At 42.5% G+C, this 17,330-nt stretch overlaps 2 protein-coding genes across 2 annotated transcripts; one reads left to right on the top strand and one right to left on the bottom strand.

Moving 5' to 3' along the window:
* Window positions 1–1,405: 1,405 nt before the first annotated feature.
* On the top strand, window positions 1,406–3,504 carry LOC125517148 (expansin-B6-like). The gene is made up of 4 exons (XM_048682339.1): window positions 1,406–1,671; window positions 1,762–1,871; window positions 1,994–2,081; window positions 3,034–3,504. Exons 1-4 carry the CDS (start codon window positions 1,488–1,490, stop codon window positions 3,471–3,473), a joined length of 822 nt encoding a protein of 273 aa, XP_048538296.1. The 5' UTR covers window positions 1,406–1,487; the 3' UTR covers window positions 3,474–3,504.
* A 5,193-nt stretch (window positions 3,505–8,697) lies between these two features.
* On the bottom strand, window positions 8,698–16,455 carry LOC125517405 (pre-mRNA-processing factor 39-2-like). The gene is made up of 13 exons (XM_048682600.1): window positions 15,967–16,455; window positions 15,763–15,869; window positions 15,104–15,333; window positions 14,099–14,266; window positions 13,447–13,807; window positions 12,798–12,941; window positions 12,060–12,212; window positions 11,860–11,976; window positions 11,409–11,486; window positions 11,146–11,295; window positions 10,448–10,711; window positions 9,907–10,011; window positions 8,698–9,215 (listed from the first exon to the last, which is right to left on the bottom strand). The coding sequence occupies exons 1-13, from the start codon at window positions 16,280–16,282 to the stop codon at window positions 9,054–9,056; spliced, it is 2,355 nt and encodes a 784-aa protein (XP_048538557.1). The 5' UTR covers window positions 16,283–16,455; the 3' UTR covers window positions 8,698–9,053.
* Between the last annotated feature and the right edge of the window lie 875 nt (window positions 16,456–17,330).

Below are 17,330 nucleotides of genomic sequence, written 5' to 3'. Positions count from 1 at the left end.
AATTTCAAACCAAAATCATGCAACTGCCATTCAAATTTGACTTGTATGCACTAAATATCTAGAAATGAAGGTAATGATTTAAATGTAGCAAACAGGCCCTGAAAATTGCTAAGTTTGACATTTATAATGTAATGGTCTATCTTGGGTGTAGAAAAATTAGAAGCTCAACTGATGAGGAAACCGCAACTTTGCCTTAAAATCCGACTCGTTCCCCTTCGGAACCTAGATTCTACCTCGGAGATGGTCCGGTTTCTAAGCAATGTACATAACGACTTTTGCAAAACCTTCTCAAGTTTTTACTGCAACATATTTATACCATATGAGGGTGCAATGCTAAGTTTCATGTTTTTTAGAATTTTTGAACATTTAATTAAATTACGTAAAACCAATCAGCTTCATTTTCGGGTTCAAGTCTAGGCACCCATATATTTTGTTTTTTTTTATTTTCTAGGATAAGGCCTAAACATAGAGTAAAGAATACAAATAGGATTCCTCGCAGAAAAAGTACGCAAATAGGAATTTGCAGCTCATTTTTTTCCTTTTTCATGCACTTGCAACTCAGATTTGAATTGTATGCATGAAATGCCTAAAAATGCACTAAATGACTACAAAAGGAAATAGTGACGGGGAAAGAAAATAAAAGAGAGAAAACAAATAATGTAAAAGGAATAGAGCATAAATGCAAAAAGAAAATGAAACAAAAAAAGTGAGGAGAAAAGGGGGGAAATCTGTTTGCCCGGTGCCACATGGGAAAAACTCGGCAAAGCATGTGTTTGTAGAGTGTCACATGGCGGGAACTCGGCAAACATGTGATTTGCCAAGTGGCGTCCTTTTGCTAGTGTTTTCTTCATGGGACTTGACTGGTCGTGTTTGCCTAGTATCCGATGAAATGTACTCGGCAAACAACCCGTGACTAGGAAAAGTTCCATATTTCAATAGTGAATTTAGTATATATAAAAAAATCCAACCATGACCATCGACAAAAGAAAGCTGGACATGGTTAGCAAAACTGTACGTGAGAGTACCTACTTTCTTGCAAACATACTAGTATTTGCAATGTCTCCAATCAGGTCTTGAGGTTATAACGTGGGGCCTGATCTTAGGGCATGACGATGGTCTGACTTTGTCTGCAACCAACAACTTGACTTGTGCACCCCCAAATGATTAGCGGATGCTTTGCGATCACCGCCAAGGTGTGATTTTATATATAGTCGTATGTACGCGCGTAAACCGGCCGGTGCCTGTATTCCTCCATGATTCCCTCCGTAGCCATGTTACCTTGGAGCCCTAAACACGCCATACGCGTAGCCGTCTCGTCGGATGCAACTGCAAGTCTGCAACATGCGCCGACTCGTCGTTCCCACCTCATTTTGCCCATTGGCCTGCCTATAAATGCCCTGGCAATGACATTCCGTCCAGCCATCACAAGATCACAACACAAACAAACAAACAAACAAAAAGGAGTAGTACGACTGTCTAGTGCCAATATGGTTGGCGTCTCCACCAACGACATTGCCATTGTGCTTGTGGCACTTCTCTCCGTGCTCGTCACGTCCGTCTGTTCTGCGGCCAACTACGACACCTCCGCCGCTAGATCCTACAACTCCGGCTGGCTCCCCGCGAAGGCCACCTGGTACGGTGCGCCCACCGGCGCCGGACCCAACGACAACGGTACGCCCATATATACAAATTTGCATGCATCACGTTCGCAGTGCCAACTTACATAGTAATAATGCTGTTCTCCTCCATTTGGATTTGCAGGCGGTGCTTGCGGCTTCAAGAACGTCAACCAGTACCCTTTCTCCTCCATGACGTCCTGCGGCAACGAGCCTCTGTTCGACGGTGGCGCAGGCTGCGGCAGCTGCTATGAGGTACGTACTATACTGCATTACTTATCTGACACCCGACAGTGTCAGTTAAATTAGTTGGTCAAATCCAAACCTACCACGTGCATGCAAAGTATGCATCGTTGACCTATACGTGTTTCATCCAGATCCGATGTGTCGCCGCCAACAACCCTTCCTGCTCCGGCCAGCCGAGGAGGGTGGTCATCACCGACATGAACTACTACCCCGTGGCCAATTTTGGGCCGTCCCATGAGTGGCAGCGAGGAGCCCCCTATTTTTTTCCTTTATATATAATTTGGGATTTAAAAACTTTCCAAAATACAAAAAAGTTCGTGGAGCCAAAAAATGAACCTCAATTCGAATAAGGTTCACAAGTTTGAAAAAACGTTCATGATTTTAAAACATGTTCGTGAATTTGAACATTGATGAACATTTTTTATCAGATGAACAAATTTTCAATTTGATGAACATTTTATGAACTTGATGAAAAAATTCTCAATTCAATAACATTTTATGGAAAAATCAGAAGAAATTTTTTATAAATGGTTGCGCATTTTTTTATTTTTAAAAACATTTTTGAATTTGATCAAAAAAATTAAAAATCACGGTAAATTTTTTTGAATACGATAAACATTTTTTCAATAAAATGGACATTTTCAGTTTTTGAACTTGATGAACAAATTATCAATTCAAGAGCACTTTTTTGAAAATCGCAAATTCTTAAAAACTGGTTAAACTTTTTTGTATTTGATGAAGACGTTCTTAAATCATGGTTCACAAATTTTGAATATGATGAACAAATTTTTAATTTCTTGAACATTTTCTGAATTAGATGGACTTTTTTGAATTCAGAGATAAAAACAATAAAAAAATAAAAGTAACAAACGGAGATGAAGAAGAAATTAAAAAATAAAAAAGAAAACAGAAAAGGAAAATAAAACAATAAATAAATAAACTGGGAGACATCGCGCCCCACATGGGCCGGCCCAGAAGGCGCGCAGAGGAGGAGCTGGGGGGGTGCACTACGTAATTCCGTATTGCATGCACGCTGCGTCTAAGTGTCGACCTTTCGCACAGACTTAATCGAAGACCTTGACTGGCCAATTAACGGGTTGCAGCGTTTCCGCATTTGGGAACCTTCTAGAGTTTCCCTGCCGGTTTTTCAGGTCTTGGGAACATGCTAGAAGGTACCACTTCGACCTCAGTGGCACGGCGTTCGGGGCCATGGCCAAGAACGGCCTCAACGACAAGCTCCGCCACGCCGGCATCATCGACATGCAGTTCAGGAGGGTGCGATGCAACTTCCCGGGCATGAAGGTCACCTTCCACGTCCAGCGTGGCTCCAACCCCAACTACCTCGCGGTGCTCGTGGAGTACGCCAACGTCGACGGCACCGTGGTCCGCATGGAGCTGATGCAGACCAAGAACGGCCGCCCCACGGGGTCCTGGGAGCCGATGCGCCGCTCCTGGGGATCCATCTGGCGGATGGACACCAGCCGCCCGCTGCAGGGGCCCTTCTCCATGCGCATCACCAGCGACTCCGGGAAGACGCTGGTGGCCAACAATGTCATCCCGGCCTACTGGCGGCCGGACAAAGCCTACGGGTCCAACGTCCAGTTCTATTGATTTTGGCTCAATCATCAGTTGCATGCTTCTCCGACGGATTCCGGTCGAATTGGTGCTCCCGGATTTCTCTTCTCACCAAACGCTACCTATTGTTCATTGTGAGTGATAAGAACTTGTATAATGCAAAGTCTTTAGCAAGGTATATTTGTAAAAAAGGAACTGGTGATTTCTTAAGTATCAGTGTTTATTTGTATTGTAGCACATAAGCTTACTTAGACACCACTGTTATCCGAAAAAGAATCGGGGCTTAAGGAAAACCAGTTTGTATTTGCAAGCTCCTCTACATGGTCCAGATATTGCTAGCTAACTGGATGATCAACATTGTCTGGCCAATGCATGTTGCCGGGCTCTTTTCTAGCTCACTACCCCGTGGATTAGAGCTGCGCAAGACCGAGTAGTATGTCGGTTTTCTACCTTTGTTTCTATTTTTTTTCTCTTTTTGTTTTTTATTTATTTTTATTTCTTTTCTAAAATTACATGGATACTATTTTTAAATCCTTATTTATGAAAATAACACACACATTTTATGCATTCAATTAAACATGGCGAAAACAATTTAATTATGTCTTTTTGCATAGAACACCAGGATATCACCAAACTTCACAAGTGAGTAGAACACTCGACCATTTTTCCTAAGAAAAAAACAGAAATATTTGTATTTGCAAAAAATTTAGTTTTCCTATTCATTCGGGTGTATGTGGATCCATGTTCACCGATCTATTCCGTTATGTTTCATTGACGCCGGTCTTCTCAAAAAATTACTCACGCGATCGGTGCCTTTGCATTCCCCAACAAAGCAGTTAGCATGTCGTCGAGAACAGGGGCGGAGCCAGGATTCAGGCATAGGGGCGGCCAAACGATGGTCAAGCGAGAAAATATTTTTTTCCCTCGCGAACTATCCAATAGTTATATATCCAAGTATATTTTGCATTTAATTTGTCTAGACAGACTTCTTTTCAGCTGGATCGTGTCTAGCTATAGTTTTTTTTGCAGGTTGTCTAGCTATAGTTAATATTGTCAATAGTTCCACGTATGCGCCGAGTAGACCAAGTGATAATCAAACTACTCTGAAACATGACATGAAATGTCTTGCTACAAAACATTGTCATATGGAAAGAAAAAGTTCGTCAAAACCTATCAACATGGGATCTAGTTTTGAAGATCTCGACGCGAGGAATCCAACGGTGAAAACGGTTCGAGATATGGACGCACGGTTTAAGAGATAAACGTTCTGAATAAACGGATCTACGAAAAAAGGGAAAACTCCCAGGTTGCGACAAGTGACGCGCTGCATGTTCGCCACTTATCGCGACCTGGGAAAGTGAAGTGTTCTTTACAACGAGTACTTCTTAATTAGTGATTTCGCCAAATAGAAGCCACCTAAAGCGAGTGGAGTGCTAGCGCTCCATCTTCTAAAGAGGGGCTAGCTTCTTGTGGCCCATTAAAACTATTATTCTATACTAAAATTTATATAAATAACCATCGGGTATATTGGCATACGATATTCTCATGGTCTAAGGAACCAAAATAAATGTTAACAGTTTATATAAAAATACTGACAATATGATAACAATGTGGTCTCACAGTAATTTATAAGATGGGCTCGTCCAACACCTTTTTTTTAATTATTGATAGCACTCTTGTTACTTTACTAATGCTCATGATCGGAAAACCCAGATCATCGTCAATATATGAGCAAGTCTTAGAGGCATGACTAAGAATCATACTGGTATTTATGTTTCCACACATGCAATTGAGTTTTCTTCCAAGTCCCATATTCAATAATCAATGCAATTATAGCACAGAAATATAATCTAATTATAAACATGAAAGTATAATAATGCATCTGCAAGTATAATAATACATTTATTATACTGTATGGCGCAGTTTCAACAGATGTGGGGCCAAATAAACAATCCGTAGAAGCCCACCAAATTTCCTCAACTTCATACTTCTTACCAAGGGTGGGGCCAATCCCCTCCCCCCATACACATAGCTCCACCGGTGTCTATAGTCTTATTGTGAGATAGTCTGAGATTGTACAATAGCTAGTTCATACTCAAATCCTGAGTGCACTCACTAAAAAACTTTCCTGGCTTTGCCTCTGGCCATGACTACATCTATGGTTCCTCGCCCTCATTCTGTGGATCGATGATCGACTAATGGTTATATCTGTACGATATTCAAGAAGCGTCTCGCGGCTTGTACGATCGATGTTGTGTGGTGATGAATGAGTTGTTGTAGTTGTTTGACTGTTAACGACAGTCGTTCATATGTGCATGTAAGTACATGCGGTTTCATTTCATACATTGAAGGTGTGTGTAGTATATGCTTGTGTGTAAGAGAAACTCTATCAGAGTCATCATATATGCCCGGTCACCAAAATAACTGCTATTATGATAATTTTGGCAAAAACACTCTAGAAGAGTCACCATCTTGTCGAGGATCATCATAATTTATGGAGCGCCCTCCGTATTTTTTCTCGTAGTCACCATATATGGTGTCTCGGGGTTGCCTTTTCGAGCGCGCTCCATATGGCAGTTCCGTCTGGCTGTAAGAAAATTTCAGGAGGCCCTCCACCTCACACGGGATGGCGGGGAAGTTAGGGAAAGGAATGTTCCATTAATGAGTGAGTCTCACAATTATGGATGCATGGTGATTCTAATTTTGCGTTGTGTCTCGACGGCCTCCATAATCCATATGAAGTGCGCTCCATATGAATATGGAGTCTGCAAATATGGCAACTCCGCTAGAGTTGCTCTAAGCACTTGATAATTTCACCTTGAGCATATTATTTTGAGTTTGGTGTTAGGAGGATAAGGATGGATATACTATATTTCCTTAAATGATGTCAATAATCCTTTGTTCTGTAGCTTGTACTAGGAGAGAAGAATTAACTACTCGCTCAGATCCATAATACACTTATTATGGATCGGAGGGAATAACTATCAATCCTTTCCTGCATAACTCATTATATAGGAGTGAAGAAATTAACCAATTGTTGATGCACCTGTAAAAAAACTGTTGATGAGCCACCATACTGGCAGCCTTCATATGAATATAGATGATGTCGAGGCAATGCACAAACACGGAGCCACCATATTTGCTATCTTGTAGTCGTGGGACCCACTCACCAATGGGGCATCCCTTTTCCTCAACCTCTCTGCCATCCCACTTGGGGTGGAATGTCATTTGAAGTTTTCTTGGCACCACATGCAATCTACATGATACTGCCATATAGAGTGCACTCCAAAAGGCAACCACGAGATGCCATATACGACGATTGAGAGACTAAATTTGGGGGCCGCTTCATAATTTATGGCGATCCCTATTAAGATGGTCACTCTGTTAGAGTGCATTTTTTGGCCAAAATCTTATCTTCATAATACTGGTTATTATGACGATCAACCCAATAGAGCAACTCTGCTAGAGCTGCTCTAAGTTGAGTGAATGTTGGATTTTGTTGGATCGATCAGGGAGTACAAATCACTTAATTTCCATTTGCAAATCCAGAGTGAGTCACATCGTCTACTTATCCCAAAACACGGTTCCCAAATTAGTAGTATGCTTCTACTTATCCCAATACACAGTTGTCTCGAACTCTCTGTTGTCACACAAATTAGTAATATGCTTCTACTTATCCCAATACACGGTTCTTCTTTTATATGTTCTTGTCAACCTGTGTCCTGCTTGTGGAAAATTGTTCTTCGGTTTTGGTAAATGAAGTGGTACTCAAGGAGGGTTCTAGAAGTCTAGTTCATGGTAGAAATGTGATGAACAAGCGAACGGTTATAACAAGAGCTGCTATATAGTTCGAGACAAGAAATGATGCATAGGATCATTGACTCCATGTTTGTAGTCAAAGAGAAGAGTAGTCATCGAGTAGGCAACTGTGTGGGCCAAATCAGGTTAAGTGGGCTGAGAACTTCATAATCATCACCCAATTCGTCATAATTGTGGTCTTGCTGTTATCTGGTATGTGCTCCTTCCATAAAGAAATATCAGTGTTTAGATCATTACATTATTAGTGATTTAAGAGCTCTTATATTAGTTTACAGAGGGAGTAACATGTAACATATGCAGTGGTTAGGGCGCTAGCTGGTAATCAAACCACATTGGGGGTAAAGATAACCACATCGGCTGATTGTGTGCAACCAAACACAGCATACTGCATCAATCCAGCCCTAAGTCACAAAATACAAGCAACAAAATTGGAGGGTTGGCTGGTGCCGTAACGCAGCCTGCAATTTTGTGGGAGCAAAACGGGCTGGAAAGACATTAGCTCTACAGGGCTCTATGGCTGCTAGGAGATTTACCAAAAAAGGCTTTTGTCTCGCTTTATAAATAAAGCAACCATCGAGCATAAAGTCACAATGTATCATCCAAACACACACCCAACGCCACCGCGCGAAGGACCAACAAACGGCGGCGGCGTCAAAGACAGCCTAATCTAGCTCAGGCGGTAGTGGTGGGGCCATCCGGAGAGCCATCGCGCGAAGTTGTGCTCTCCCTGAGGTGGCTAAGCGGCCGCCAAAACTGCAAGTAATCAAACCATTTGAACAAAGCGTCAGTAGCACGACGAAGAGGCATATGCTGAATCATAAGTTCATTCCTAACAATCCACAACGTCCAGGCTAGGACCCCAATGGTCAGCCACCTAATGTGGCGCAACATGGGGGAGGGGGGGGGGGGGGGGGGGGGGGGGGGGGGGGGGGGGTCGCCTGGAGTTTGGCAAAGAAAGCGGGGAAATTGGTATGATCCCAGCTTCCACCCACAATCTCACGAAAACAGCTTCATAGGAACTGCGCAGAGACACAGATGAAGAAGATATGGTTCGAATTTTCTTCAGGCCCACAGAGCAGGCAACACCCATCACCAGGGCGCTTCAGAACCTCAACGCCAGGGCCATCACAGAGCTGCTAGGAGATTTCAACAGTGGCTCTGCCTACACTACAAAGATCAACCCCGCGCCCTACACTAATACATACTCCCTCCATTCCTACATATTTGTCTTTTTAGAGATTCTAAATGGACTACCACATACGGATATATAGACATATTTTAAAGTATAGACTCACTCATTTTGCTCCGTATATAATCAAAATCTCTAGAAAGACAAATATTTAGGAAGGGAAGGAGTACAATACACGTGGTCCTAAATACACACACAGCCGCCAGCTGAAGTGCAGATTCCACTTGCTGAGATAGCCCGCTACAGCCATACTATCGCAACTCACAAGTCATCTCATCAGTTAAACAAAGTAATAACACAGAAAAACGAAAGATAATTCTAGAAACATGCATGGTGCAAGCAATGGACGAAGAAAGATCCTATACAGATCTTAGATCTGGACGCATTACAAGTGCTGCTGCTGCTGCAAAAAGCACTGAATAACTAGTTACACCTCAACAAACAAAAAGGGTCTTGCCTTCTTCTTTGGCCTGCTGCTGCCAAAAAAACTTCCTGCCAATGCATACACGATACCCAAGGGGGGTCACAGCTATGTAAGGCAGCTACGTAGGTACACATGCCCATGCGTTGAGAACACCCGCCCCTTAGTGTGCGCACCAATCTAGAAATCAGTAGTACGTGGCGGCACCGCCATAGTAAGCTTGGGGGGCGGCAGCCACGGCAGGTTGCTGAGGGTAAGCTGCTGCAGGTGCCGGCGCCTGTGCGGGGGTGGGCACTGCTGCTGCCACGGGCATCGCTGCAGGTTGTGCGTAGCTCTGCTGCGGGTAGGCCTGCAATATTTATGGTCGCCATCAGTTGGATTTCATTTCATTAACCAGATTAAAAACTGATGACAGAGAAAATACTACTCCCTCCGTTCACTACTATAAGATGTTTTAACTTTTCCCCAAATCAGATGTAGACATGTTTTAGTGTGTTACACTCATTTCAGTCCGTATGTAATCCATATTGAAATATTCAAAGCATCTTATACAATAGTGGACGGAGGAAATACTCCACTAGAGAAGATGCAAGAGGCAATTGTGAACTATGTATAGTCAAATACCCAGTTACCCATAAGTTTAAACAATCATGTCGAAAAGTGGGGAGTAAAACTCCATTTAGAACAGAACGCTAGCAGTCTATCATGAAACCACAAAATGAACATTGTGCATCCAAGATTGTTGATATCTGTGGGTGGTAGCAGATTTGGTGTTATCTGCAGGTCAACTGTGTGACTAATCCACAACTGATTGAAATAAATAAACTGTCCTGACAACAGATTCATATAGTACGCCATCTCTTCCGACTGAAGAAGTAGAGTCGCATGCAAGGTTAGAGTGGAGGGTATCCATTGAAGGATTGATCCAAAAAAAGAACATAATTTCAACCCGACTATGTGCAAAAATACAGTTGCATGTACTAAGCATAGTTAATATCGAGAAGCATCTTGCAGATTTAGGTGGAAACCAGAATCACTACCTGGGCAGGGTATGTGGGAGGATAGGCACCATAAGCGGCTGCTTGAGGAGCAGATTGGGGCATTTGTTGGCTGTAGTCGTAAGCTCCATATGCAGGATAAGCAGCCTGCAGTGCACAGGAAGTTAAATACAAAAGCAGGCACATTACTGGAGAAATGACTACAGCTACAAATCATAGATGAAAAGGTAACAATAACAATTCTCTATAATGAAAATTCAAAGATGCAATAAAAAACATAGCATAGGAATGAACCACAAGATTGACCAAATAATAAGGACATCTAATCTAAACAATAGAAGCAGGCCAGAGAAAATAGTTGCAGAAATCAACTGCTTTTCACGTTGACCACATGGTCAAGGGCTCCACGTTTGGGAAGAGAAATAGAACTAAAAGCCAAACAATGATCAATAACCACCAGCCCATAATTGGGATGATTTGTAGAGGACTAGATATTCTAGCTTGGGCAAATCAACATCTCACTTCTCTTATTCATGGACAAACTAATGCATATAAAATAGTGAAGCGTGAAGATAAGCAAAACCTGCTGTGCGTAAGCAGCCCCCCATTGCTGCACTGATGCTTCAGAAGTCGCAGGCCAAACTGCAGGATTATGAGCATTTGGATCAGTTCCCATGCCTGGTTGGGTGCCATCTCCGGTTTTGGCCATTTTATCTCTACCGGACATGACAGCATCATCTGCTCTTCGTTTCTTTGATGGCAGAGTGCTCCTTTTACGTGAAAAGAGAATAGTATGTCGAGTTGTAGCCTTCTTGATTGACTGTACATCCCCAAACGTATCCAAAAACTGAAGACAATTTGCAAATGTATCAGTACAACTGTACAAGTGTAGACTGTTATGGCACATGCAACTTTTAGGTACTACCTCCGTCTAGGTGAATAAGTCATTCGTGTAGTTCTAGGTCATCGATTTGAGGAATTAAATATGTGTTATATGTCATGAAAAGTATATCACTAGATTTCTACACGAATGTAGTTTCTAAATATATATTTTTGTCACATATAATACATATTTAGATAGTTAAATCGTCGACCTAGAACTACGCGAATGACTTATTCACTGAGATGGAGGTAGTACAAAAGGGCATTAACCACATTCTTTCCCCTCAAAAATTTCTTCTCCCCACAACTCCCATGTCCAGGGTGAAACAGATGCTCACAAAAGTGTATGTAAAGTATATTACGCAAAGATGTACCATAGTCGCTCTCTTTAAGCATTACCTCTAAATATATGGAAGATAATTCTTCTTTGTCACTTAAGCTTGCCAGCTCCCCTTGAGTCTGTTCAGCTGTAAGAAACTTCTCCACCAGTGATTCTAACAAATCAATACGCTTCTCAGACTGAAAGATCGACTCAAGAAAGATGACAGCCTGCAAAAGATAATAATGAACAGTACCCAGATTAGTTGGGGCCAAAGAGGGTATGGCCAGAAAAATATAGGTGGCAAACTGAAATATTTCGGATAGAATTCATAAGCTGTAACCTCAAGAACTGGTTTAGTAAGGTTAGCTAGCCCATGCAGTCCACCTGAGATCTCCCTTGCCTTTTCCAAGTCACCGACCTGCACATTTTGGAGAATACATCAAATCCCACAAACCAAAACAAAGAGATACACAATAAACAAGATAAAACTCAAAATAAAAAACCAAACAAGTTCAACAAGCTACTAATTCAATGAAAGAAATGTTGTTCCCTAGAAGAACAGACAAAATAAGAGCCTCCAGAATGTTCAGCATATGCCAAATATTGTCATTTTTTTAATTGGTAGGACCATGCTTAAACAACTGCAAGAAGGGTGGTTCTTTACACCATTTAAAATCTGCTAATATCAATCAAAATTGTCAGATGTTCAAATGGCAAAAGTTAGACAAGCATATATAATTATGATTAAATATTAATGCAAACATGATCTCAAAGTTTCAACAAACACCTACCATATATAAGAAACGTGAGTACTGGATCAGTAGCATTGGTAAAAGCTGGCTCTGCTCCTTCTCCTTTTCAGCAGCAATGGCTTTCTCATAGACTAAACAAGCAGATTCCTTATCTCCCTGGAAGGAAATAAGATCAATGAACACTTAAACAAAAGACAAAAAAGGAAACAAAGAGTAGTTTTTGTTTGATGAAGAGATACCAGCCGGTGCTCCATATTAGCATGCTTCACAATGGCTTCGAGGAGGCCAGGATATAACACTGAGTGGAGATGTTGATACTCTGCACGTGCTCCATCAGTATCACCAGTAAGCTCCTTGAATCTTGCACTGAACAGATGGATCTCTGTCTGCTTCTGTTTAAAATAATAGGAATGTAGCTATCAGGAAACTATTCTATAGGCAATACATAGTTATGCAGCCTAAGAAATAACAGTAAATACGCTGGTTATCATGGACCAGTGGCAAATTGGTAGCTGATAGTGATCATGACAAAAATTATAATTTTTCATATTGATTTCTAAACGCATCAATATCAAATGAGATCTCAAAAGGCAAGTCTGCTCAAATAACATCATTCATAATTTATCAGTTAAGGGTAAAATTATTTTTAGGACAGTAAAAATACATATCTGAACAACCTACAATCCAATTAAGCTAGTTACAAAGATCCCATGTTTTTCTCAACAAGTCTACATGGAAAATAAACTCAAAGTAGGTACGAAAGCAAGATGGTATGTGGCAGTGAAAACAATGCCATGAATAGGGAGACAGAAGTTTGGTTGGATCCACGCTCACGAGTTCACAGGTTGATGTACATATGACTACAGTTACGCACTATGAAGCATGAATCACACGGGAGGAAAAGATGGAGATGGTTAAAGAGTGACATTACATTGTTACTGAGTATAGATGGCAACAAATAATATTATCAATAATACCTTGACAAACACATGAGTGGCACGAGCAAGAGCATTGTTTGCCAGTTCTAGGCTTTGTCTATCCTCCATGCATTGCACATAGCGGATCCAGAATTCTGAATAGCTAGCACAAGCAATAACACATCTTTCGTATAACTTGATAACCTGAAACAGTATTGTGTACCATCAGAAAATAGACAAGAAGAAGAAAGAAAAATGAATATAAAGCACAAAAGAACTATGATAATGACAACAAAAAAGAGAAGTTCACACAGGTTACTCCATTAGCTGATTAGGTTGGCCCCTCCAAAAGAAAGGAGGGACCATCCTTGCTCGATAGATAGATGGTTAAGAAGGTGAGCATTAAGCAAATACCTGCATATATGAGATTCAAAATTCAAACAACTGATATTTGGTACCAGATATCATTAACCCAGAACGGCCACTGACAAATGAAAGTTTGGAGTACTTAGCCTCATCGAAACCAAACATTATGTCCACGCTCTATCCTCAGTTCAATATCCCATTACAAAGGAAGCTTCGTCCAAATACTAGCCGTTAAAGCATATAATGAAGCCAATAAGACTAGACTGTAAGTTGAAAGATTCCAAGCATTGCAGGAAATCTACTAAACGAAGATGTGATGACTGATGGAACTAAAATAGCATACCTTATTAATGTCTTCTTCCCTCTCGATAAAATCAAGATAGCTGTGCCAATTTTCAAGCTCTGGTTTGTCAAGAGGCTTGACATGAAAGTATGGTCTTCTAATAGCATGCTCAAAACTACTAATCTTAGATTCATACTCTTTGGCCTTCGTATACAACTCTTCTCTAATGGAAATATATTTTGCCTTGTCCTCTGCTTCTGTTGAAGATGAAACTTCAGGCTCTGCAGTTTTTTCTACATCATTAGGATGTGCCTCTCCATCAAGTACCGCAGCACTATTCTCAACAGTAAGACAATACATAGAAGTTTCCTCAGCAGTAAGTATTTCTGACAGGCTCCGTGTTGCAGTCAACTCCTTCAAGCTGAGCAAAAATAGTAGTTAACAATTAGACTCGGAAGAAAACACATATTTTATGTTCCCTTCCCTAATATTGTCATATAATTAAGAGCTTAGTTAAAATTGCAAGTTAAAATCCCAGATGGATTAAGAAATAGTATACCGATGGTTGTGTTCGTTGAATTTTTAATCCACCAATCAGCACATCCCATTAAGTAGGACGAGGTAGTAGACGAGTCATAATATAAATAGAAGTGGCAACAGACAAGAAAACATACTCAAGTACTTAAATGCATAAATAATGTCAATGACTCACCAATTAAAGTACCGATCAAGCTGCTGTATAGGGTGCTCTAATATTCTTGTGTATACCACAGCTAGATGACTCCATGCTTGAAGTGATTCCTCATACTTGATGTACTCATCCCACAAAGTATTGGAACGATAATCTGTTCCAACATATGCCAAACCCCGATCAAACAGTCTGTGGAAAAAAACAATGGGATTAGTTACTGATGAAAGAATGAAATGATCAAACCCCAGACAAAGAATACATTAGCTAGTTCCAGAAACACTAAATGAATGATGGCTTGTACGATCAAACAGTGAAAGCTACATTTGCATCGAAGGAGGGATGTATCTTTCTTGATAGATATGTTCTAAACTTAAGTACTTTGTATAGCACAAACATGTGATCTCCAAATTGGCTACTTAGTTAATGCATTAAATGACTAAATATTGGCTATATGAAAATACTTATACTCCCTCTATCCAGGTTTATCAGGCATGAGCGGATTTTTTTACGTCCTGGACAATTTGACTAACGAAACATGTGTATATGCCACCAAAAGCATGTCACTCGATTTCTATTCGAATGAACTTTCTAGACATATACTTCCGGTGGCATATAGAACGTTGAGGACCTAAAAATCTGCGCACACCCTGCAAACCCAGATGAAGGGAGTGCAGATTATAGCTGCTACAAAAAGAAAAAAGGTCAAACAGATGTACTTCATGGAGAAAGATTAGTCATTACAACTAATAAGATACATGCATGGAGTCAAAGAACACAGTGCCTAAACCAAAATTTGAATATATGCAACAGTTCCATGGCCTACACTGCCACAAGGACTGCGGAAATACAGTGCTATATTATAAAGCATTTCATCAAGCATTCCTGTTCAGGTGCTAAGTATTGTAAAATCACTTCCCGTCATGTATTCCTGTATATATACAGCCTAAAATGCAGTAGTTAACAAAAGTCAAGACACAATAAGAAGTTAATAACTTCATCAGAATAGTTTGGGTATTCAATTGCTACCTTCTGATGACATCTGGGTCATTGTATGTTGAAATCGCAAACTGACAATAATTACACCATATGTCCACTGAATAAGTAACTGCAAGAACTGCGCGTTCATACACCTCAAACACCTTATTAACACCATCTAGACGGCCCTCATGATCTGCATATTTCTTCCAATAGCCAAAGCAGAGAGGGAACTCCGCAAGGAAGGCATCATACACTTTCCGTATCTTCAATATGTTGCTCTGAGCAGGAACATACAAATAATGTGGCATTAGCATAAACTTGTTTATCATTAAAAATCCATTCTACTTTTATTAGTCAGACAGATTAAAATTGTCTCTAGTGTTGTTCACTGAAACACAAATAAGGAAAATTTGACAGGATGGCAGTAGAACAATGATGAAACTACTACAGGGAACAAGGCCGATGAAGAATGTTGAAAACAAATGTGCTAACCAAAACAAGGGAGCAAGTGACCATCCATGCATAGCAAAGATTGACAGAACTTCGTGGTCCACAAAATACAGATCAATGGCATATAACCTAACAAATATCTAACACATGTGGGAACCGAACAAGGATAAGCTACTGAAAATCTTAACACATACATACATCAAGTTGCAAAAGAGAGAATGATGCATTGCATGGTAAGGCAACAGTTTCAATTTCACCTCCGCAATCCTCTCCGTCTCCTCAATAAGCGCGGTCCAAGCATCAAAGTCCAGGCAGTCCGCGGTGACAACGTCCCATAACCTAGCCTCTTCAGCAGAACCCACGGCTGCGGAAGAGCAAGCAACAAACATATATCAGCATTAACAAAATAGCAGGCAGGCAATGGAACAAGATGGAGAAGGCTTCCGCCCGGGCGGCATTACCATCCTCGTACGACTGCTCGGGCACCATGGGGTCGGCCATCTCGTCGGCGGCGGCGCCGTTCTCCGTGGCCCCCGCGGCCTGGTAGCCCGCCGCGTCGCCGGAGGTCCCGTTCAGCGCGGCGTGCTCGGCCGGGTACGCGGATCCGTCGGCCCCCTGCGCCGCGTCGTACGGGGCGTCGCCCGGGAGATGCGGGGGTGGCGGTGGGAGCACCTCGGCCGGGTCGCTGCCCAGACCCGCCCCCGCGGCGTCCAGGGGCGGCGGTGGGGGCGGGGGAAGCCCCGCGTCGGCTCCCGCTTGCCCGTCGGGGTTCTCCATCCCCGAGCAGCGGTTCGGGGAGTGCGGCGGAGGCCGGAGTGGGCGGAGAGGCGGCGGCAGCGCGGTCGGAGATGGGAGAGGAGGGGGGAGCGGAGATGGGTTAGGGTTTTCTCTTGTCTCCTGCGGGGCGCGGCGGCGGCGGCTGGAGGCGGGATTGGATCAGGGAGGGATGCGGGGGTAGGGGTGGGGGTGGGGGTGGGGTGGGCCGTCGGACAAAGTAGAGCGCGCGTGCGTGTGCGTGCGTGGCCGGGCAGGCCTGCTACCGCCGACGAGTCCGTGCCTGTCCCACCCTGCTAAATTGCTCTCATATTTTGGACTCCTTTTGGATTTGGATTTGTATTTGTACCACCACCGAACGAATTTGAATTTGAAGAATAAAAACACCCCTCTAGCCCTCTCACTGTGATTGGCAAAAATACCCTGGACACCCCTCTAGCCCTTGTCGTGGTTCTACCTCTAACAGTGATGTAAGGGGGTATGTATGGAGAGGTTAGATCTCAGCTATTGGGAAGTTGTAAACACACCAAGATGTACGAGTTCAGGCCCTTCGCGGAGGAAGTAACAGCCCTACGTCTCGGTGCCCGGAGGCGGTCGATTGGATTACTGGCGTGTGAGTAACTGGGGTGCGAACCCTTCATACTGAGGAGGGGGGTGGCTTATATAGAGTTCGCCGGCCCCCTCCTGCCCTCAGTAATGCAGGGTTTAAGGTACATTTAAGGTTGGGCGTTACTGGTAACGCCCCTAATAAAGTGCTATAATGACCATAAAGACTACTTAACAGCTGACCGTTTGCCTGCGGAGTGACTACAGGTCTCCTGGCGGTCGAGTGGTTGGCTTCATGGTCGAGTGATAGCTTTCTGGTTGAGTGTCTTGAATCCGTCGAGTGGGATACCTTCAAGTCGATTGAAAGGTGACTTCTCCTAGGGATGTCCTAGGGTAGGACTCCTTGGACAGGTCCGTGCCCCTACCCTAGGTACATGGCTTCATCATTAGCCCCCGAATGGATCGAGGTTAGAGTGGGGAAAGAGTTGGAGATCTTTCCGACTGA

Source organism: Triticum urartu, chromosome 6, assembly GCF_003073215.2.
Source record: "Triticum urartu cultivar G1812 chromosome 6, Tu2.1, whole genome shotgun sequence".
Lineage (NCBI taxonomy): Eukaryota > Viridiplantae > Streptophyta > Magnoliopsida > Poales > Poaceae > Triticum > Triticum urartu.
This window is presented reverse-complemented; position numbering and strand designations above follow the sequence as displayed.